Below are 23,612 nucleotides of genomic sequence, written 5' to 3' on the forward strand. Positions count from 1 at the left end.
GTATTCTTTGATACTTGATGGATACACAATTTTTTTTTCAGCTTTTCCTGGTTAGGGGTCACCACAGCAGAACTCCAGTCTGCTAATGATTGGCAGTAGATTTTTATGGTGCCGAGTTGCCAGCCTGACGCCCAACCTTCAGCAAAGGCATGCCCATTCACGCATGTCTTTTGGAGGTGACTAGACTGTGGGGAGGACATGTAGACTCCACACAGAAGGCAATCCAGTCGAGAATCGAACAGGAGAACCTCTTGCTATGAGGCAATAATGCTACCGCTGTACCACCGCAGCTTACTTGATGGATACACAAATAATTACACATATTAGGATCCATATTTAGGTCAGTGATATTTATTATGCATATAAATCATTCTTCCCCAATATGTAGACATAATAAGCACATAGTTCAGTACTGATGCAATTTAATTCATGCAATCCTAAATATTTAAAATTGTCTTTAAGTACTGGATTTTTTTGCATCAGCAGAGTATTAGTAGAGGCACTCTTAAGCTTACCCAAAAAAGTATATAGATTTCAATTAAAAATTATTTACCATTCTCTGGGGAGTCAGTTTCAAAAGGACCCTAAAATGCTGCTTATGACTTCCCAGAGTTTATTCTATCTCATACTATGGTCATGTATCCTGGCAAGTGGGCTATGACAAATCAACCTTGACTTCTTTTTTTTTTTTTTTTTTTTAATAATCATTTTTTATTATTTTTCACAACCATATTACAAATTCACACATTATATACAATATATACAAAATGCTTCCATTGGTTAATTTCACATATATATCAACCTCATGTAAAAAAAAAAAAAAAAAAATCCAACATTAACAAATCCAAGCCAACAATCTGTCTTTTCTGTACATTTTGTGGGCATATGGGTGAATTTCTCCAGTAACTCGATAAAAGAATATAATTAATTTATATCTCTTCTCTTATTTAATTATATTATATGGTTATATATTTTTTTGCAACACACAGCTCCCATCCTTTAGAGATGAAATGATTAAATCTTTCCCCTTCATTTCAAAGTTGTTAAAATAGTTTATAACCAAGTTTTTAGCTGTCTTTACTATAATTAAATAGGAAATAGGAGTTCTATTTCTGTACAGTTAACTCCATGATTAGGAATTTCTTTTAGATCAATCAATTGACCACCAATTGTTAAATTTGGATGTGCTCCATTAGCTTATATTTACTCATTGTCCAATTATTTAAAAATCTTATATGAAGCTGTTTGAAGAATGTTTTGGCAATGTTATTTGATCTGGATATTTTATCTTTTCTTCCATCAAGACTTGTAAAAATAGATGGAGATAATGATGGCATGGCGGTAGGGTCGAATTGATTTTTTTTTTTTCCTGAGCATCGCATTCGTGATTTATAAATAAATTTGTGTATGCATTTCTATATAGTATCCCTAACATTGAGATAAACTCCTGCGGTATATTAAAAATAAGTAATGTATCAAATAAATATCCAAATTAACCCCTATCAAATGCTTTCTGAGCATCAATAATTAGGCGTGGTCTCAACCTTACATAATTTGGTTTCATGATCTTCCACTGTTTCTTGTGTGTCAGCAAGAGTTTTGAACCAATGTGATCAGTAAAATTCCTTCTCCAAATATCATCTGTAGACAGATATATTGTTTAATCCACTGGCAAGTCTGATATCTCTTGATTTAACCAAAGAAAGTTTATGTTAATGATTAAGACTGAACTCTCAAAATGGTTAAGAATATTACTTAACGTTAACCCTGATCATGCAACCGTTATTTCTGATTGGCAATATTTATACTAGACAAAGGCAGAAAGTCATAATCACCTCTTTAATAGTTACCTATTTGTAAAAGATAGTGGGTAAAACTCCTAATATTATGATGAAGACACGGGTAAGGTCATGTATTGCTCAAAGTCCTTCTGCTCTGTTAAAAAGAATTTATTTTTGTGGTAGTGCATATTCATTTGCTAACTATGTTGAGATGATTGCTTTATTGTGTCCTCAAACCTGTACAAGTCATTCTCCAAATTATTTACTTTTGTTTTATATATGTTGAAAATACAGAAACTTTTATAAACCTTCATATAAAAAAACATGTTTTTTTTTAAAAATGAATGTGATGGAGAAATAAAAGATCACGTGGGTAATAATGCAGAGTAAACAGTAAGGTTTAGATATACAGGCACCTATGTCATTAGTCATCAGACTTAATCATGTACATGCATAGCAGATTAAACAATGTATTCCTAGATTAAAACAATGTATTCCTAGGCAGTTATAGTACTTAAACACACCTATAAATGCAGTGTATCATACTGTTACTTAATCTTTCTGTATGAGCTGTTTGGATTATCATGTTATTATTAATTCTGCATTTCCACCAAGGATGATTCTTGACTTGGAGGTCTATTATGACAATGTTATATGACTTATGTCTCATATAAGGAAATAGAACCATGCAGCTTTTAAAAGAGACTTAGATAACACTGTATTTTTATGAATTATATCCGACTTCTTGACAATGTGTCTGTGTACAAGCCATCAAACAGTACTGATATATGGCATATTATGAATTCCAGATTTATAATTATGTTGCAGCATTATATCTTAGAATAATTGTCAAGTCTTGTTTCTGATTTTACTGCTCCAGAGACTTTAATCAGTCTGCCCTTTTGTAACTTTTATATAGAGGAAACAGATGAACGTGTTAAAGTACTTATGTATTTATTTATGTGGCTTTGATGAAAAGTAGTCATTTGTAAATGTGTAAATGGGGAATCTTCTCAATGAAGTGTAAGCAGAGATAAATAAAAAAATAGATGTTCTTATATCATAATCATTTTATCATATTTTTGATTGTTTCTAAATGTACTTTGTATATTTGTAATCAACCCAGGCCTGAAAAAGAAGAAAATGAACTCTCTCACAAGAATAATGAGTCTACCAACTTGCCATCAAACTAATAAATGAATAAATAAATAAATTAATTTGGTATTCTGTTATTTTTTAACCTTAGATGCGATCAGCTCACATTATTAAAACTGGACACATCTGAGGTAGCCCTTTTATAGAAACTCAGGCTACACAGAAATAAAGCAACACCATTAAGACAGAATAAAACATGAACAAAAATACAAAATCTTGCTCCATCCCAGGTTCCCAAGTCTGAAATACCAGTAACTGCTGGTTTGCCTATGTAGTACTTTAAACACTATCCTTAAATATTCAGCTTGAAATGCAATAAAGGAAGTGGTGTGATGGATAATACCACGGAGATCCTGTAATTTATACATTTGGAGTTATGATGGCAAAAATCTAAGCATCACTTTTTACAACAATTTAATTCATTTAGATGTCAATGGTGTTTTTAATACTGTAGTTGTTAACCTGATATTATAAGGAGAGAAGATACAAAGGAAACTTGCACATGAGATTCACAAAAGTAAGGGCATGCAAGGAACTTTGTCAGCAAGCTTTACAGATCAAGTGGCATTGGTGCCAAAGATTCATTTGACAGTTCCATCTGTGGGTCTGGCACATACAGGTGCTTTGGTGAAGGAGATATACTGAATGACAAAATCCATTGTATATACTCAGTAAGCATGAGGAATGATCACACTAACTCCGTGTGTAAAGTATGCTGCACAGTGGAGTCATTACCTGTTGTTCTTTAGACCCATGGCTTGGGAGAACATAGGCTTGATTAACAGAAGATAAGGCTCACCTGCTGAACTCCATATGTCAGATGTTACTGGTGTTCTCAGAAAATCACATGATGGTCAAACATCTATGACATCACTATAACAAGTCCCTTGTCTCAAAACTGTGATGTAAACAAGAATTACCTATGACATAATCTGATGAAGTATTTAGTGCCTTAAATTTGTAGATCTTTCTAATAATGCGAATATTGTAACTGTACAAGAACCCTGCCGGTGAGTTTAAACTTCATATGTCTAGTAAATTATATGAAAAATTAAGCAAAATCATTATTGCAGGACTGACGACGTAGTGAAGGTTGTTCTTTTAGCTAACATACATCACAACCCTCAAGGTTGGAGCAGTTAGGTTAAAACTTTAATAAATGTCATTTTTCATACTGCATTATGTACATTGGATGGAGCAACAAAAGTTGGCTACAAAAATATCATTTACTACATGTCTGTATTTGGGAAGGGTATCAGTGGTGTTCAAAAACTCTGACATAAACAAACACTATTCAAAACTAAAGGATTGGAGGCTATATGATGCAGCAATACAGGCTTGAGAAGCCTGGCTCATTGGAAAGCCTGGGCATACTTCCTGTCCAGCAAAAAACAGTGTTTATATTTATGCAATACATGCAATTAAGTCTCAGAATGTTTACACATCAGCTTTCAGTCTACACAGCCTTTCTGGAAGAAAAAAAAAAACAAACTGAAGAAAGCTACTGTATAGCAATTAACTGAGATTTTAGACCTTTTTAACACTGATCATTTACATGAAGAAGAGAGTTAAACACATCATACTCAGAATGATACTAAGTGTTTGTAAAAATCAGAATGCAACAAAATGTATTGCATGTCAACCCTGAACATTTATGATGAATATTTTTTAATATCTGTCTTATGCTGTCCAGATTGGAAGGTATTGAGTAGGAGACTGTCTAGCTGGTGTACGGTAGTTATAATTTGGAAAAGATACCATCAGTTTTCAAAAAGGTTACAACACAGAAAATTTCTGACCAAAGACATATTTAATTCAGCAATAGCTAAACTGTCAAAATAATGCTATACATCCATTGTGCCTTGAATCTAATACTCTGTGAGAGTTGTTTTTTTTTTGCACAGTTTATTGTTCGTCACTCATTAGCTAGCAAACAATTAGAATGATTTTTCTCAAGTTCTACCATTTTACCCACAGAAGCCTAAAACAGCCCAAGAGGTGGGCATGAAATAGGGTGGTAGGAGGGCTTTGTCATCTGTTTCTGCAAGTGATGTTGCCCCCTAGTAGTCCCAATCCTCCACATAGGCAGATGCAGTCATTTCTATTTTCCATTAGGCATTAAGAGGGAATGCTGATGGCCTATACAAAACATTCAGAAACACAAATATTATTATACTACCCAGTCAAAAAAACTTTACCACACAAAATCTAAAACAACACAAGATGAAACATTCAGAAAATGCACAGGTCACATTCTGAGCTCGGAGTGTGCAGAAACTCACTTTCAAAAATCACTTGCCTACAACATAAATAATGAACATTTCTCAATAATTATTACATACAATGACATAAATGCATCAGATAAAAAGATTATCAAGTAACAGTCTGCTGTCCTACTGCCTCTTACAACTCACTGATGTTGCCTTTTTTCAGCCATCTGTTAAGACACTGAAGAGAAATATTTGTGTAATACAAGGATATAGTTCTTCAGATAATGTCAGTTACTTTTTCAGCTATATATGACAATGTCCTTACATTCACCACTGCAATATTCATAACTTATGGGATTCCCTACTGTGAAACCCGTCGATCAGCCAGTCTACCATGATGCTTTGCTCCCAGGGCAGTTGTCCCTCTTGCCCTGCCCTAGTTATACTACTTCTAGCTTGAATCTGCATTTGATTTGTCTTTTCTTTTTCAAATGCAAACATTAGCTAAACTTGTGCTTTTCCTAGCTTTTCAATCTCTACTAGGACAGGTTCCTTTTCCTTTTGACTGTTTTAGTATAATTTTCCTGCAGTTCTCCATATTGTTTCTATAATCTTTCATTCTTTCATACCTTTCTTTAATTTGTCATTCTCATTTTTCTGAGAATCAAAAAAACTGTTGATAATCAGACACATTTGCATCCACTCTCTGTTTTAACACAGGTAGTCAGAAGAGTAGCTAGTAATTCAGGTCCCATTTCATTGCTCTGCCAAACCCTCCTTCAAAATATTTAATTAAAAAATACTTTTCTTTTAAAATGTAGCAAGCAATTACCAGTTGCTACAGTTTATACATTATGCCTACATAGAGAAATATACTGCACAGGTGTTACTTAAAAAAAAGAAAAAATATTTGTTTACTTTTAAATTGTAGCAAGCTTACTACAATGTAGCAAGCAGTTGCTACAGTTTACACCACACAAGGAACATTACATTGCTCAGTTTTGTCCATAAATGCAATACTGACTTTCAAAAGCTGGTGTTGAATTAAAGAGTGATCGGGACCAGCTGATCATGCCCCCCCCAATACTCTACATTGCGGGCAGTTGCCCCTCTTCCCAATCCTAGCTACACTACTGCAGGCACCCATTCGCTTACACATGTTATATCAATTCAATTATAACTTTTATGTTTACCAACTAATTTGGAAAGTTCAGAAAGTTTTTTGGACAAAGCAGCAATTGCTTTTTCTGGTTTGTTTTGATATCTCCTTTGCTTTTCAAAGTCAGCTAATAATCTTTTAAAATCCAGTGTCATTTTATCTGCATTTTCAGAATCTATCTGTTCTTATTTTACTACTGATTCTGTGTGCTAATCAGATTTAAGGAAAATGATTTAGGTGGTCATTAAAATAGTGCGGCAGTTACAAGTCTACAATAAGTGTGCAACCTCAAGTTTACAATAAACATAATATTGGGAACAGCCCCTCTGAATCTCAGGCTGTGTAAATCTGTCAGAATCCTTTCTTATATAAGCAGCACTGACAAATATTTTTTATACTACAACCATAATTACATCAGCAGTAAATCATAAATTTATGTGATATAGGCGGTGGGATGTGTGATATCTTCTGGAAGAATAGCTAGGAGTACATCCAGTGCTTGCATACCCACAGCCCAGAGCAAAACACAGTTTGGTTATCTTGATATCATCTGTGCATTTTAAAGGCTGGGAAAACAAACAAACAAATAGGGCTTGATTTTGAAAGACTTGCTGAGTGTAAGTGACCACTTACACTCAGAAGTGGGCTTTTGGAATCTGGCCCCAACTGTAAGCCTGTTTATAGATAGGCCTTACACTGAAGTAAGTCACTTACACTGAAAGCAAGTCTTCTGCAATCAGGGCAGACTTACACTGGGAGCAACTCTATTGGAATTTAACTCCTGCAGTATTTTGCTATATCAGATGCAGATAATGGCGTGTGTTACATAGCCTCCTCTGAAATTAAAATAGTAATCAAAGTCCACTTAAAATTGTTTGTTTGCTTCAAATGGCATGAAGTATGGGATATTATTTAATGCAATATATTCCAATGTGACAAGTTTGTTTGATTGTGCTTTTTTGTAGAGAATGTTATTACTACCTTCTATCCATTTGATTTTATAATACAGAGTAGCACTTTGTGCTGCTACTACCCTGCTGTTCATAGGTTCATAGGTTGGTACTAGGCTATTGGCCCTAAGGCCTATACAAGCCTAGTCATAACAATTCCCTGGCTAGTTCTTCCCACACTATTTACTTAAGGGGCAGTACTCAGTGCTCTGCTTTCATAGTGCAGCCCAGATTGGGGGGGATCATCTCTATGTGTGGGAGCTGTAACACTAGATATTCTCAATGTCACCTTCAAGAGTTTAGCATTGCTAATATGAAATGTTTCTTTTTTTCAGTTGGAAGAGGGGTTCTGATGGTGTTGTTTTAAAAAAAAAGCAGAAGAAGATGCTTGAATTTTTGTCTACCAAACGTTCTGCTTCTGAGCATTCATCTTTACCAGGAGTAAGTTTGTTCTACAATGAACATGAACTAAAGTGATAACTGTGAAAAGCATGCATAGTAAAATTTTACTTTTAATTGCCTGGTATGAGTGAGCACAGAGCTGTTGGCGTACACTCAGACTCTCATTTTATCAGATGAGCAAATACTTAGGGATATACTGCCCAGACCAAGGGGCCATTAATGCCAGGTGACAGTTTGGTGGGGAAAAGACTGAGCAAAATTGAAAGTGGGAAGCATATCAACAGGATATATTCTGGCAAAAGAGCTACCTAACAGGAAGTGAAAGAACAAGGTAAGCAAGTACCAAGAGGTAATTGCCTTGAACTGTAATCCACAATTTGATTTTTTTTTTATATTGAAAATACTGTATGCCATATGTGGTAAAACTGAACTAAGAAACTTGATATGTAAGAGAACCATTGTGACAGTTTACTAAAATGACTGGCAATTTCAAAAGAAATGTAGTACTGAATTCAGAATAGAATGTGAATAATTACTATGAGAGAATGACAAGGAAAACAAAAAAGGGAAAGAGGGCTTAAAAGAAACTAGGAAATAAATTACTTGTATGTGTTCTGTTTTGTGTGTCATTGCAAGTGTGAGTATTTGTGCATGAAGCAAACTATTCCTGCACTCACTTGCCACTCATTCCATATAAATTTCTGGTTAAAAGTGAACAACATTAAGCTGGGAAGGTGGGCAGAGAGATAAGCATATATCTCAGCATCTGCCAAATAATTCTCTGTGTTGGATGCAGTTGTTTTTTTAATCCAGGCAACAACAACCCAAGACAGTCAGGTGTGCAGTACATTATTGACTTTCATGTCTGGATACTTAGGATGATTTTGATGTATTTATATGCATGTTCATATGTGTTTGTGTGCACATTCATGCACATGTGTATGGGGTTTTGTGTGTGTGTGTGTGTGTGTGTGTGTGTGTGTGTGTGTGTGTGTGTGTGTGTGTGTGTGTGTGTGTGTGTGTGTGTGTGTGTGTGTGTGTGTTAGTTTGTGCACATCCATTGTCAATGCATGCCTATAACACAAGTAAAAAGTTACAGAGAATATTAGAAGCAATCCATACCTGCCTTCCTCTTGACTAAGGTGACCCTTTCACACTTTCATTCTTGACACTTTAGATGGCAGTCTGGAACATCCACAGTGGGCCTGCAATAAATGGGCCAGGAGGCATCATTCATAGACAGATGTCAGCAAGCCTAGGGCAGACAGGGATGTATCCTTCACAGCATGGCCCACTAAGAGCTTAGATGGTCAGTGTTTGGTAAAGGTACTGTCACCAGTGAGATGGAATTGGTCAAGGGTCAGGCGTCAGGAATGACTACTATACAAGGAACACAACAGTACCCCAAAAAAACCTGTGTAACAAGAACTGTAACTACTTATTAATGTGTTTCAGGGTGTGCTATTTCCTGGAGACACTTTTCCCAAGAGAATTACACAAGTACTGAATGCAAAGCTCAGGGAAGCAATTGCTGAGAAGCTGAAACAAGGGCGAGAGGTACTTCAAATCTTTCTTTGTATATTGCATGTTATTTAGACATCATCTTCATCAAAACTTACTCTTAGAAACTATAATCACTAAACAGTTTCATAATTTAAATATTATATGTGAAAAGTGAGGAGCATTTTAGTAAGCAAATGAGTTGTCATTCAAGAACATTTCTTGTATTTTATTGATTTAATTGCACAGTTGTGCTTGTTTGTTTGTTTGTCTGATAACTGCATAAGCCTACCGGACACAAGTTTTTCTTTTCATTGGCAACATGTAAGTAATGTCTGGTTAAATGACTTGCTCACACAGTTTGTAAGTAGAAATGTTGGGAATCAAACCCAGGACAACAGTAATATTGAGTCCCAGTGTGCAATTTATTATTACGCACACTCAGAACTTCCTCTGTGTACCTTCTTTGGTGCTGCTCATTGTTGATGGGAATACCATTAAATAAACATAGGTATTCCTTTATACATATCCCTAAGAGACAAGTATCTGGAAGCTATTTACCTATATCATGCTGATCCAGCTTATATCAGCAGTTGATATTCATTGTAACTTCATCTTCATCCCACCTATACTATGTCCTCCACAGCCTTGCAAGGTAAGAATGAGAGACAGGGAAGAAAAAACTATCAGTAAAGTTGCATTTTTGGATTTACTATTCTAGAAAAATAATAAGAATGTATAAAGAATGGTGTATCTAGGTTGAGTAGCATACATTGATTACCAGTGAAGTAAACTTAGTTTGGAGTCTGGAGTGCTTTTCCCCAGGCCTCCACTGAAAATTGGCTTCATTCCAAGTCGGACTTTCACGGTAAATAAATGTTAAATAAATAAAAAATAAAAATAGTTTGGAGGCATGTGTTATATACTGGATCAATATTAAAAAAGAAGAAAAAAAACTCATTATTCTCAAGTGGCTATAATGTTTGCAGATAACTGTAGAATTGGATGGGTATTTGATGTATGAAATAGATATATAGGGAGGGGAAAGGTCAATAATCTGCAGCTGGCATCCTTTTAAAGTGTGCAAGCCTCTTAAGAAGAATATTGATTTGTAAATTAAAGTCTAATGAAGTATAGTTTTAAATTAAAATACAATATAGACCTTGGTAGACATTTAATTTAATTTAATTAACTGATGGAAGGAAAGTTCACTTATGGTTAGCCTATGCAGTATTAGGAACCATATTTAAGGCAGGTCGGGTGGTCACTGGGCTCTTGATTCTGCACTGCAGGCAATGATGGAATGCCAAGTAATAGTTTCAGAGAGGGAGAGTGCCAGAAAGGGTTTATCTACTACCTTGATGAGAGCACACAATCAAGGGATGCCGGGGGGGGGGGGGGCAGAGAAACAGTGAGGAAGGAAAAGTGCAGTAGAAAATCACTTTAATTTGAACAAGTCATAAATCGTTTTTGTTTATACCACCCAGTGGTACATAAAAAGTATTGTACTAATTACTTTTGAAGATATATAAGAAATATTAAACAATAATGTACTAATTCTGTGTCCTCTGATTTTCATGTAGGTATACAAAGGCTATATTGACGATGGTAGGAATACAGATAATGCATGGGTCGAAACTACAGCCATTAACATTCACTTTGATGTTGACGATGACTTAATGCGTCAACTTAACAAAGCTGTAAGTCATTTTCTTATCTCATGGTTTATGAAGTGCAGTAACACAGCATAACCCCCACCCCAAAGTTGCCTTCCATGGTATTTTTTTAGTACTCTTAATGATTAATACATACCACAAGCCTGTGGCATCTACATTACATGTATAATCTATACTTTTAATGCAAAGAAATATTGTACAGTGGGACTGTAAAATGTCGTAACCGCGCTGATTAAAATGTGCCATAAGACTATACTAAATTTTACATTCTACAATGGTTATGCAAATCTGAAGTTCTAACAATAGTAGTAAAGATATTTAACACTGACTCCATTCCTGTGTCTCCATCAGGTACAGAAAACATCTGTTTTATTGTTATTATTTGAAATTAGCCACTGTATAACAACAATGTTGCACTCCATTGTTGTGTCATTGTATAATAACATCACTCCTGGGAGGTCAAAGCATGGCTTCACTCAGTATTTTGGCTCACCCCAGGGGTGATATTATTACTTAATAACAACAGCTGCCTTACCTTATTGTCTAAAGAAGCAACAGCTGTCTATAGTCAGTTGAAAAATAAGTAATAAAATATGTCTTAAGACATTTGTATAATTGCACTATGGTGCTATGCAATGTGGACTGTGGAGAATTAGGCAATGTATGAATAATACCAAATAACAGACAAAGTGATCAGTATAAAGCAAACAAGCAACTAAAACATACTGTTTGTTCAGTCAGGTACCTCAAAGCATATTGAAAGATAACGTATTGTAAAGGAAGACCAGGCTAGATATTACCGGCTAGATAAAAAAATCAAAAATATAGGTTTTTAGCGACTCCTTAAAACCAATGAGCATGGGGGATATTTCCAGCAAAACCAGCCCAGCAGTAAAGGCTTCAGATATGGCTAGAGGTAGACAAAACTGGGTTTTGAAAAAAAGCTGAGTGAGAGCTGAGCCAAGGGTCTAGCTTGGTTCTTAAAGCTCATTAAGAGCTAAGCTGAACAGGCACTCATAAAGCAGGCAGAAACAGAGCAACGTATGTATGTATATATATATATATATATATATATATATATATATATATATATATATATATATATATATATATAATGTTGGCATAATGGTTAAGGTAGTCACCTCATACACACAACCTATATGGTTTGATTTTGACCTCTGCTTATTGGCTAGGCTTAAAATGGCCCTTCAAAGCAGCTAGCCAATTCCAGTTCACAATGTATTGCAATAAGATTAGTGGTGTGCAATAAAAATGTGAACTACTAAACAGATGAAGTTAATTTTAAAAAGAAAGGTGTTACAGGGTAACTGGAACTGACCTGAGTAAAGGAGAGGTATAATTATCCACAGACAGACTGTTCTACTGGTCTCCTTGGATCTCAGAATTATGCAAATTATTATTATTCAGTCTTGGTGTTTAAATGTCTTCTGCAACATTAAAAGAATGGTTTAGAGGGACAGGTATATCTCACAGAGGATATTGCTGCTATTGAAAAGACTCCCACCCAAATAAAACAAAGCTCACCCTTGTCCATTTTCAAGCTCAACTTGGATCTTTCGATGGGAAACAGAAAATGTACTCCAGGACTGCCCCGTGTACAACTAATGGACAGAGGCAGCTCCTACATGCTTTAACCCATGCATGGCATGTGTCCCCTTAGATTATCTATGGTATGAATCCATTTATTCTCGTTATGGGTAATATGTAATTATCAACTATGGGATGAGTAAGGCCAATCTAATACCAAATGGGATAGGTTAATTTAAGTACCAAAAGGAAAATTGTCTAGGCTTAAAATGGCCTGCAAGGGTAACTAGCAGAGTACTTACATATGAACCTATGAGTGTTATGTACAGTTTATGCAGTGTTTGATTTGCAGTACACAGTCAAGAGTTGCATAATTTATTAACAATTATTCCTAAACATTTACTTTCATTGGTGAGGAGCTTTTTTCTTTCATAGTAGACTGTTCTAATTTCAGTGGGAATGTGATTGCAAGTTTGTGTCTTTCGGCTTTTTCCCAGTTAGGGGTCGCCACAGCGGAACTCTGGTCCGCTAATGATTGGCAGTAGAGTTTTACATGCTGGCTTGCCGGGCCTAACGCACAACCTTCAATGAAGGAACACCCGTTCACGCATGTCGCCACACAGAAGACGCTCTGAGGATCGAACGGGCAACATCTAACTGTGAGGCGACAACACTACCGCAGCACCACCACCGCAGTGGGAATGTGATTGCAAGTAGAGGGCCCAAATTACCTACTGTGTTTTTATGAATTAAGGGTAAATGAGAAGGATGACCTTGTTATCTCTTAGACAGTATGGCTGATCCCCAAATGTTAGTTTGGATCTAAGTGGTGGCTATATCTCAGCCTTAGTGTTTTGAAAAACAGGCAACTCAGAAGGAAGGTGGGAAAATCAGCTATGGAGAGCCTTTATAAGATCAAAATGATAGGTATGTGAATTTGCAAGCACAGCAAATCTGAAGATCTTATTTTATACAATTTGTAGTCTTTATATATTGAAAGAAGAATAAAAAGTTAGTAAGGGTATGTAGTATTCAAGTTTGAGGAACAGGACATTCTTAGCTATGTATGCTTTTGGAGTTAGCAGGCATGCAATCTTATACTCCATAGGTTAGTATTAGGCTAACTGCCCTTATCAGCCATTTTAAGCCTAGACAATTACCCCGTGTGAGAATCAAACCCTGCACCTAGGTCTGTAAGGTAAATACCTTAACCATTATACCAACCTCCCATAACAGAGATTTATTTATGAGTACTTTATCAGGGATACTGCCTTATGTGGGTTCTGAATGTAATTGAGGGATCAAGTGTAATGCCAAAATATTTATACTCTGTAACAAAAGGGATAATGTTGTTTTGTGTGTCTTTAAATAGCATAGGTTGCAGAATTGCTTTTTTATGGGTTGTGGAAAATAACATTACATTACTTTTTTTTGGGTTGATAAGAAGTTTATTGGTAGCTAACCACTGCCATAATTTTGAAAATATTGTCTGAAGTTGTGGTTGTAAATTGGTGATGAATTTATTAGACCCTAGTGGTAGAATGTCATCAGCAAAAAGAATTAGATCAAGTGAAGTTAGATCAGTTGGTAGATCATTATAAAAGAGAAAGAGAAGAGGTCATGAACTCTTGTAGGAAAAAAGAAGTTATGTTTTTATCATAATGCTTCATCTGTGTTGCCCATCTTCATTTCCATTAAACTGTGGGTCTCGGTTCCAATCCTCAGAAATGACCGGCCGCATTTTCTACAGCTTGAGCTTCCTGACTTGAGCTCCTGCCCTATACCCACAATGCCCCACTCCCCCAACGTACCTCAGATCGAGTTTGACAGCAAGGGCATAGAACATAAACATATTTACACTACAGAAATACAAAATGCTACAAACTAAACATCAGGAGCTCAACATAAGGAATGAAAATTCCTTTGAACATTCAACCAGGCTTCCCAAAGACTTGGACAGGGGGATGGGGGCAAGAAGGTTAATAGACATGAAAATGGACAACACAGATGAAACATTATGGTAAGAATATAACTTCTTTATCTGATGTTGTCCACTTCATTTCATTAACCTGTGGGACAGAGTCCCCAGCTACTAAGATCCTGGGTGGCCCTCATGGAAGGATATTCCAGAGAACAGCAGAGCCAAAAGCACTTCTACTCCTGGATATGATATCCAGTTTGTAATGTGTAACAAAAGTGTGAGGATTAAACCAAGTAGCTGCTGAATAAATGTCCTCAACTGAAACTGTAGACCAAAAGGTCTGAGAAGTAGCCTTGGACCTTGTGGAGTAGGCCTTAATTTGTCCTGGTAAGGGAGCAGTTTTGGAAGAGTAAATAAAGATAATACAGTGTTTCAACCATCTTGCTAGCGAGAATTTGGTAACAGATTTACTTCTTTTTGCCACAGAAAAAGATAAGAACACTGATCAGACTGCCTAAAAGACTTGGTTCTGTGTAAATAAAATGAAGCTGTCTATAAACATCAAGCAAATGGAGAGTATATTCACCTTTTTATTTTATTTTATTTATTTTACATTTGTTGACCGGGATAGTCTGACTGGATATATGTCCATTTTCAGCAGAGGCCCGGGGAGAAAAGATCCAAAGGAAAAACAAATACAATTTCATATAAGCAGAGATAGGAATACAATTACATAGGAAAACAGTGAAATTCAATACAATACAATATAAATATTTACAGTATATCAGAAATCAACAGTTACATAGATCCTCAGTTGACATCTATGAGCATCAAGGACATTGAGAAACATGGGAGTAAGTACATTTCTACACAACATGAATTAGTCAGGTTTAGAACATGAGCAGGACCAGTGTAATTTAAAGTGTATAGCTAGATTATGCATAAATTGTTTTGAGGAGCGTCCTAGGGAAATATTAGCTGGTAGGGAGTTCCAGATTTTTCCTACATAGTTGGTGAATAGGGAGTCGCTGGCTGAGTTATTTGCTTTGATAGTTTGGGCAAGTAGTTTTTTTTGATGATCTAAGTGTGTTTAGATTGTTATAGGGGTCGATTATTAGTTTCACTGCAGGGGTTTTGTCCAATTGGTGTAAGATTTTATGGGCAAGTACCAGCTGGTTGAGTTGGATTAGGGAAGGTAATTCAAGCCACCCAAGTGATATTAGATTAGTGCAGTGATGTGTCTTGTAAGTCAGGCCAGTGGCAAATCTGGCTATGTGATTATAGCAAATCGATAATCTATTAAGTTCAGCTTTACCTAGGTTGGTCAAAACAGGGGAAGCATATAGTAAGGTTGAAAGTAAGTGAGAGCAAGCAATGGCCATACGAGCAGTTGGCGTGAGAAAGGGCTTAATCTTGTAAAGTGACCCTAGTTTTTTGTTGACAGTTTTAATTGTATTATTGATATGAATGTTGAATTTAAGATTGTTGTCGATATTAACTCCTAATAGTTTTGTGTGAGTGTCAGGATGAATTGTGGTCCCATTGTTAGAGGAAATAGTAAAAGATAGGGGGGTTCAACCTGGATGTGGGGGTAAAAAGGAGCAACTTAGTTTTGTTAGGGTTTAAGATCAGACGACGGTCAGAGAGCCATTTTTCAACTTTGTTAAAGGTTAGCTGGGTTAGCGTTAATGAATATAGAGAACAAGAGGGGACCCATTATAGAACCCTGGGGGACACCCAGAGTATTGGGCAGGAGGGAAGATATTTCATTTTGCCATTGTACTGCCTTTTGTCTGTCATTTAAGTAAGACTGAAACCAATGGAGAGCAGTTGTATCTAAGTAGTTCATTTCAAGGGTCTGAATTAGTAGGTGGTGATCTACCATACTGAATGCCTTGGATAGGTCTATGAATAGGGCCGAAGATAATTTGTTATTGTTACGGTTCTGATTTATTATATTAGAGAAAGCAACCAGGGCTGAGGTGGTCGAGTGGTGAGGCCTAAAACCATGCTGGGAGTTGGACAGTAAATTATTTTGGATAAGGTGATGCATTAATTGCTTGTGGATACATTTTTCCAATATTTTAGTGAGAAGAGATAGTATGGCAATAGGGCGGAAATTGAATAGTTCTGTAGAACTACCTCCTTTATGCAATGGAATCACATAGGATGTCTTCCAGATGGAAGGGATAGAGGTTTCAGCTATGGACCTGTTGGCAAGAATGGAAATAGGATAAACTATAGCATCAGCAGCTTTTTCAGATACTCAGCAGGGAGGCGATCGACTGACAAGGTTGTGGGTTTTAATTTTTTAAGAAGAACTTGAATAAATGCGGTATCAACTGGGTGGAATCTAAAAAGGGGTTGGGAATTAGAGGTAGAGAGGTTAATAGTGGGAGAACTAGGGGGTAGTTGACTAGCTAAGGATTGGATGGTCTCAGTAAAGAAGCAGTTGAATATGTTAGCAACATCCTTTGGTAGTTTGTTCAAGGTGGATACAGGGGGTGGGGTGGAGGTTTAGCCAGGGTGCAGTAGTCTATTTAAGGCTGCCCAGAATTTTTTTGGGTTGTTATGATTTTTGTGCTGTAACTGGAAATAATGTTTTTTCTTATCAAGTAAGACTGATCTTTTGGTTTCATTTCTTAGCTGGCGATACCTAATTTGATCTAAGGGAGTTTTGGTGGTTCTTCATAGAGGCCATGCTTTGTTTCTAAGGACCATTTTTAATTTGGTTTCAGTAGTAAGCCATGGAGCAATTTTTGATTTTACCCTGGTGGAGCGTATAGGAGCATGGTAGTCTAAGATTTCCAGGAATTTATTACTGAAGTGAGCAACCGCTTCTTCTAGGGGTAGCTGTTTTAAGACTGACCAGTTACAAGATTTAGGTTCCCTTTGAAAGTCAACTAGGTTAACGTTTTTCTTGGTTCTTATGGTTCTGAGAATTGGATTATGGTTAACTATGGCTTTATACTTGATAATATAGGTGAGAAAGTGATCACTCATATCATCCGGAAGGGTACCTGTGGTGTACATACGGGGTTCCGAGTTAATAAGTATCCAGTCCAGTAAACTCTCTTGATTACTAGTGTTACCTATTCTGGTTGGGGTTGTAATGGTTTGAGTAAACCCGTAGAGGTTAATGTGGGTGGACGGTGATTTGAAGGAGCAGGTGGTCCAGTTTATGTTGCAATCACCAAGTACTATTGTTTCATGTGGACAGTTGCTGAATACATTCAAGGTTAGTTACATTATTCCCAGGAGGGATATATAGGCATACGATCCTAATACTTTTATTCTTATTTATATGTAGTTTGGTGGATAGTACTTCTGCATTATTTTTTGGACAAGGTTGTGAGGGGTCAATACTTACATTAAGATGAGATTTATAAAGTATGGCTACTCTGCCTCCTTTTCTAGTAGACCTGTCTAACCAGAGAATATTATATCTAGGTGGCAATATTTCATTATCAGAAGTTGAAGGTTTTAGACATGTTTCTGATAGAATACATCAGGGGAGTGAGTTTCTAGGCATGTAGTTCATGCACTTTATTGTTTATACTTCTAATGTTAAGATGACAAATCAATAGTGAGTTTGGTGGTTTATTAATGGATTTTGTATTAGTGAGGTGAGCTAAGAGGGGATTGGTTGTATTAAGGGTGGATGGGCCAGGGTTAGGATGGATGTCACCAGCTGTTGCTAGATTAGATTGTGTGTGTAGAATGAGTTTCAAAAAATTTTCTATGAGTTTATAATAGTTTCTGGTTTTAGAGCTGGTATATCTGTAATAAATTGGATGATGGTGATTATAGGGTGTGATGTCTACTGTTGGGCAATTTAATATGTGGTCTATATCTTTGGAGACTATTGGGGTAGATGTTTGGTATTTTGAGTACTGGCATCCTTTGTTTTGATAATTGTGAAAAAAGACTGGAAGATCAATGGATTGATTAATATTCCTTTCCTTTGCCACTTTGGGTAAAAACGAAGGATTAGTACACAGAGTAACTATCCTTGTGAAAAATCAAATATGGACATCTTAAAGAAAGGGCTTGGAGTTCAGACACTCTTCTTGCAGATGTAATAGCTACCAGAAAAAGTGTTTTCCAGGAAAGGAATTTCAAATCCACAGTAGCTACAGGCTCAAATGGCAGGTGGACCAGGGGTTGCAATATCATTGTTAGATCAAAAGGAGTAGGATCTTTCAATGGAGGTCATAGAAGGAAAGTGCCCCTGAGGAAGGTTTTACAGAACTTATAAGAGGCAAAGGATAAAGAATCAAAACCAAAGTGAAAACTGGATATGGTTGATAACTGGACTTTGACAGTAGAATGAATACTACATCATAGAAAAGAGAAGCCAAAAAGTCAAGTATGACTGCAACTGGTGCTGTAAAAGGATCTATCTATTTTTGTTCAGCCCAAATAGCAAATATTTTCCATTTGCTTATATAAATTATATAAATCTTATGTATTGAAGACCTATGTGATGAGACCAAAATTTCTCGAATGTGAGAAAAAAGCCTGGGGAAATCTTGCCATCATTGGAAGTGGAGAAACGATGCGGTTATCTTCAAGCCCTGTATATCTGGATGGGGATAGCATGATGGGTGAGAAAGCAGATCTGGGACCAGATCCACCCTCATCAGAGGGAAAACCAGATGAGATCAGAGGAAAGTGAACCAGGTTTGTCGAGGCCAAAAGGGGGAAATGAAGATTACTTCGCTCTGCAACCTGAGGGCTTTCTGCAAGAACTTGGGAATTAGAGGCAGAGGAGAAAAAGCAGAGAGAAGACCATATGGCCAAGCATGGACTAGAGAATCCCTGAGTGACTTTCCCTGAGGAGGGATCAAGGCAAAGTACCCGCTGCATTTTTTATTGAAAGGGGAAGCAAACAGATCGTGCAGGGATGACCCCATTTCTGGAAGATCGTGTCTACTGTTGATTGGCTGAGAAACCACTTGTGAGGCATCAGTACAACTCAATCGAGTCAGTCTGCTAATAAGTTGGACTCCCCAGAAATGTGCATTGCTACCAGAAAGTGGTTGGTGGAGATTGCCTGCTGCCAAACCCTCATCTGCTATCAACATAAGAGGTAGGACCCGGTTCCTTCCTGTTTGCTGATGCACCCAAACTACTGACATGTTGTCCATTTGGATCACAATAGGCCCCAAAGGAAGAAAGCTGTTGAATTCCTGCAGCACTAAAAGAACCACTCTCATATCCAGTACATTGATATGCAATTTGGTCTCCTGGGACATCCATGTGCCTTGGACTGTTTGACCCAAATAATGCCCCCCACCCTAGCTGGGAAGCATTCATGGTCAACATGGCATTTGGGGATAAAAGGATGAATGGACATCCTTGAATAATGTCTGTGGAATGAAGCCACCAGAGCAGAGATTCCTTGCACACTCACAATAGTTTTATGGGGAAACTTAGAAGATTCCTGAGTGGTGACCATTGAACTGCTAATGTCCACTGCAATATCTTCATGTGAAAATGAGCCATGGGCATTAGAGTTATTGTGGCCATCATTGAATCCAATGCCTTGACCACTAAACTAGCGGGGGGCTGAGGTATGGTTAGAATTTGTCTGATGCAAATTCTTAGAATTGTTAGCCTGTCTGTCGTCAGGTAGGCACAGGATGTCCTTGTATTCAGACAAGCCCTGATAAAATCTATGACCTGAACTGGATCCAGCTGTGATTTCTGCTTGTTGATTGTTATCCCTAAAGATGGGTCTAGCCATAGTAAGTAGTCTCTGGCTTGAATGAGTAGATGCCTGGTTGGAGCTGTCAGAAGCCAGTCATCCAGATACAAAAAAATCTGGTAGCCCTGCAGCCCAAGATGCACTGCCACCACTGCCAAGCTTTTGGTGAATACTCTGAGGCTGTGGTGAGACCAAATGGGAGTGGCCTGAACTGGTAATGACTGGCTCCCAGCCTGAAATGCAGGAATTGCCTGGAGCATCTATCCATTTTTATATGGTAGCATGCATTCTTCAGGTCCACAGAGTACATCCAGTCATCCACCTTCGAGAGAGGCAGGATGGGCCGAATCCTGACCATCCTGAACCTCATGTGCTTTATCGATTTGTTCAGAGATGTCAGATCCAGAATAGGTCAAAGGTCCCCTGTCTTTTTGGGTACTAAAACAATCTGGAGTAAAAGCCTGATCCGACTTGATCTGGGGAGACCTCTTGGATGACTGTTTTTTGCAAAAGCTTTCCTAGTTCGTGGGCCATGTCCTCCCTCTGACTGGATGGAACATTGCGGAGGTAACATTTTCTCTTGGGAATTTCCAGAAAGGCAATGAAGTATCCTCTGGATATGATCCTTAACACCCATTTGTCACTTGTGATGGCCTCCCAGGCTTCTAGGTGCAAGGAGAATTTCCCCTCTACGGCCTGCAGAAAGGACAGTTGGGCAACTGTTCAGAATAGCTGGAAGGGCTTGTCCTGAGAGGCTTCCCATGACCCCTGATTTTGTGGACCCCCTCGGCTGTGTAGGCATTGTTTTCCATTCTGATTATTCCTCCCTCTGCCCTGGGGGGAAAATTCACCCTTAGTGTCCTGAAAAGGACCCTGCAACTTTCAAAACCACATTTTCTTACTCTCATGCTGGTTCCTGGAGAAGGTCCTTTGTGGGGTAGAAAAACGTATCCTGACAGCAGACAAGGTCTTTCTGTCCTTCTCACTTCAGGAGAGAGTCTCATGTACACTTTGCCCAAATAATGTGGAGCCGTCAAAGGGTGCATTAATAAAGACTTGTTTGAAAGGCTGCGCAAAATCACAGAGCCTCTTCCAGGCATGACACCTCATGGCAATGCCAGAACTTGCAGTCCTTGAGGTACCCTCTGCAGCATGAGAAATCAACCTCATGGATGCATTGGCTAGTGACTGTAGGGTGGCCAGTCTGGAGGAAAATGTTTTCTGATCCTCAGTGGACGTGGACCCTGGATCAAACTAGAAAGTTCCTTTACTAAGTCCCTTTGTAGCCTCATAAAGTGAAATAAATAGTTTAACACCATCAAGGTCAATGTGGAAGAGGCATAAACTCTTTTGCTAAGTCTGTCCAAAGCCCGAAATTCTCTATTTGGGGGATGGATAGAGGAGCTCTCCTGGGCAAGCTCCTTACTGGTGGCTGCTGCAACAACCATGGCATCTACAGGGATACCCTTGGCCCAAAACAACTTATCCATGCGGGAGCACAAAGAATCTTGTCCGCTTCTTTCAGGATTGGCTGTACTGTATCTGGTTCCATCCAAGCCCTGGAAGACATCAGATGGATCAGCATGTCAGCCAGGGGGACACTCAATTAGTAGATGGGGAGGACCCGAAAGCCTCCCACAACACTGATTCCTCTGGGGCAGGGCTTTGGGCTGTCCAACTACCTCACTGGTGCAGGATGTCTAAAATGTCTCCAAAGGAGACATTGTCAGGTGGGGTCTTTGGGGACCATTCTCCTTCCTCAAAATCTGTGTCCATTGTAACTGATTCCATAGAGAAATCAATGTGTTTGTTTTTACACAGCCTCTTCTGGGGAACTTCCTCGGTGGGATGCTCCAAGAAGGTATTGGAAGATCCCTGGGGTTCCACACTGGGGAGAGTGTGGAGGCTTTGGGGGACCAGCTGTCCACACATCAGACTGGATGCCTTGGGCACCAAACCAGAATGAGGAGGGAGAGGTACAATTGCAGAAAGCACCAAGGGTCTCCCTGCCTGGGAGAGAACCCTCTCCACCACTTCAAAAGTCGAAGGGCTCAGAACCACTGAAGGCTGTCCTCCAGAGTGATACCACCTGAGCCAACACTTCCCAGAGAGCTTGAGTCTCTGCTCTGAAGAGGGAGTCAGAGCCGAGCTGTTGAAAGCCGAAGCTCCAAGGAGAAGAAAGGGCTCTGAAAGCTTCAGAGTCAACACCCTCCCCCCAGAATTGACTTCAATGCTATGGCCCTGATACATGCTTGGAACTGAAGCCAAAGAAGTTGAGTGGGTCGGGGAAATAGGGTGAAAAAGAAATCTCTATTGGCCCTGACACCTTGGCACCAGAGACCAATGGCACTGAACACTCCAAACCAAAGGGTGAATCAGGGAAGGAGTCACATGTTGGAAAAGTGAAACCCTCATGGATCCAGATGTGGACAGAGCAGACAAAAATCCAATATGAATCTCAGTCTTGAGAAACTGCCTCATCAGTCTGCTGACATCCTTAGAGGATAGGCTCCGGGAAGGCCTTGAAGAAACTGATGATGGGGGTCTCAGAGATCTCCTGGGGGAGTGAGATTGAAACCTAGGAACATGCCCCGTCATCACCAAACTAAGAGCTGACACAGTCAGAGTGGGTGAGGAGCCACTCAGCCCTCAGGACAATGGAAGATGACCAGGTTGGAGGGGAAGATGTCAGAACCAAGGTTGGAGAAGACTGAGTTGGTTCAGAGAATTTTGGTGCCTTTTTAGGAGGTTCTGAAGAACACCACATTGGAGAGTGCTTCCTGCACTCCTGGGTCTCTTTAGGCCTCTTTGGAGGGGGTTGAGCCCCTGAAGTTGAAGGCATCCCTGAGGTGGAGGAAGGAGGAAGCTGCCCTTTAAGTATCAGCTTGCTCCTCCTGTCTGCCAGAGCTCAGGGGTGCAGGCCTGACAAATAGAGCAAGGGGCCTCAAGATGAGTAGGCCCCAAACAATAAACATACTCCCTGTGGGCATCAGACAAGGGAATCTTTCACCCACAGGAAGTGCATTTTTTAAAAGCTTGCAGTTTTTCTGACATCCTTTTTTTTTTTTTGTAAAAGAGGGAGGGAGAGAGAGAACTAGCTGCAGAGAAACTCGATTAAGGGAGAAAGAATTAAGTTTAAACAAGAGAAAGAGACTACAAGAAGTATGACTATAGATTTTAAACAGCCGAGGAAGAAAATAAGAGGAAAAGCACTTACCAAAAACCCAATAAATCAACTACTACTGGAGGAAGCTCAAGAGCCAGGTGAACTAACTATTGAAGCTAAGTGTGGCAAACAAGATCTGAGATACGTTGGGGAAGCGGGGCATTGTGGGTATAGGGAAGGAGCTCGATTCAGGAAGCTCAAGCTGTAGAAAATCTGGCCAGTCATTCCAAGGATCGGAACCAAGACCCACGGGTTAATGAAATGAAGAGGACAACATCAGATCGTCCACCTATTAGACAAGGTAAAGGCCAAGGCAGGAACACAAAACACATATTATCCATGTATGCACAGATCACAATTGCAAAAAAGAATCCTCTGATAATGCCAAGTAGGAAAACTACACCAGTACCTTCAAAGAAATGGATTTAGTTGTT

At 38.5% G+C, this 23,612-nt stretch overlaps 1 protein-coding gene across 1 annotated transcript in view; it reads left to right on the forward strand.

Moving 5' to 3' along the window:
* The window catches only part of LOC122792941 (transient receptor potential cation channel subfamily M member 2-like), a 1,068,883-nt gene that overhangs the window by 1,038,704 nt on the left and 6,567 nt on the right, over positions 1 to 23,612 (forward strand). The window contains exons 30-32 of the mRNA XM_044060527.1: positions 7,591 to 7,696; positions 9,113 to 9,214; positions 10,741 to 10,857. Of these exons, the coding sequence (XP_043916462.1) occupies positions 7,591 to 7,696; positions 9,113 to 9,214; positions 10,741 to 10,857 (325 nt within the window). The remainder of the gene's footprint in view (positions 1 to 7,590; positions 7,697 to 9,112; positions 9,215 to 10,740; positions 10,858 to 23,612) is intronic.

This window comes from Protopterus annectens, chromosome 2.part0 (assembly GCF_019279795.1).
Source record: "Protopterus annectens isolate FY-2018-M chromosome 2.part0, PAN1.0, whole genome shotgun sequence".
Classification (NCBI taxonomy): domain Eukaryota; kingdom Metazoa; phylum Chordata; order Ceratodontiformes; family Protopteridae; genus Protopterus; species Protopterus annectens.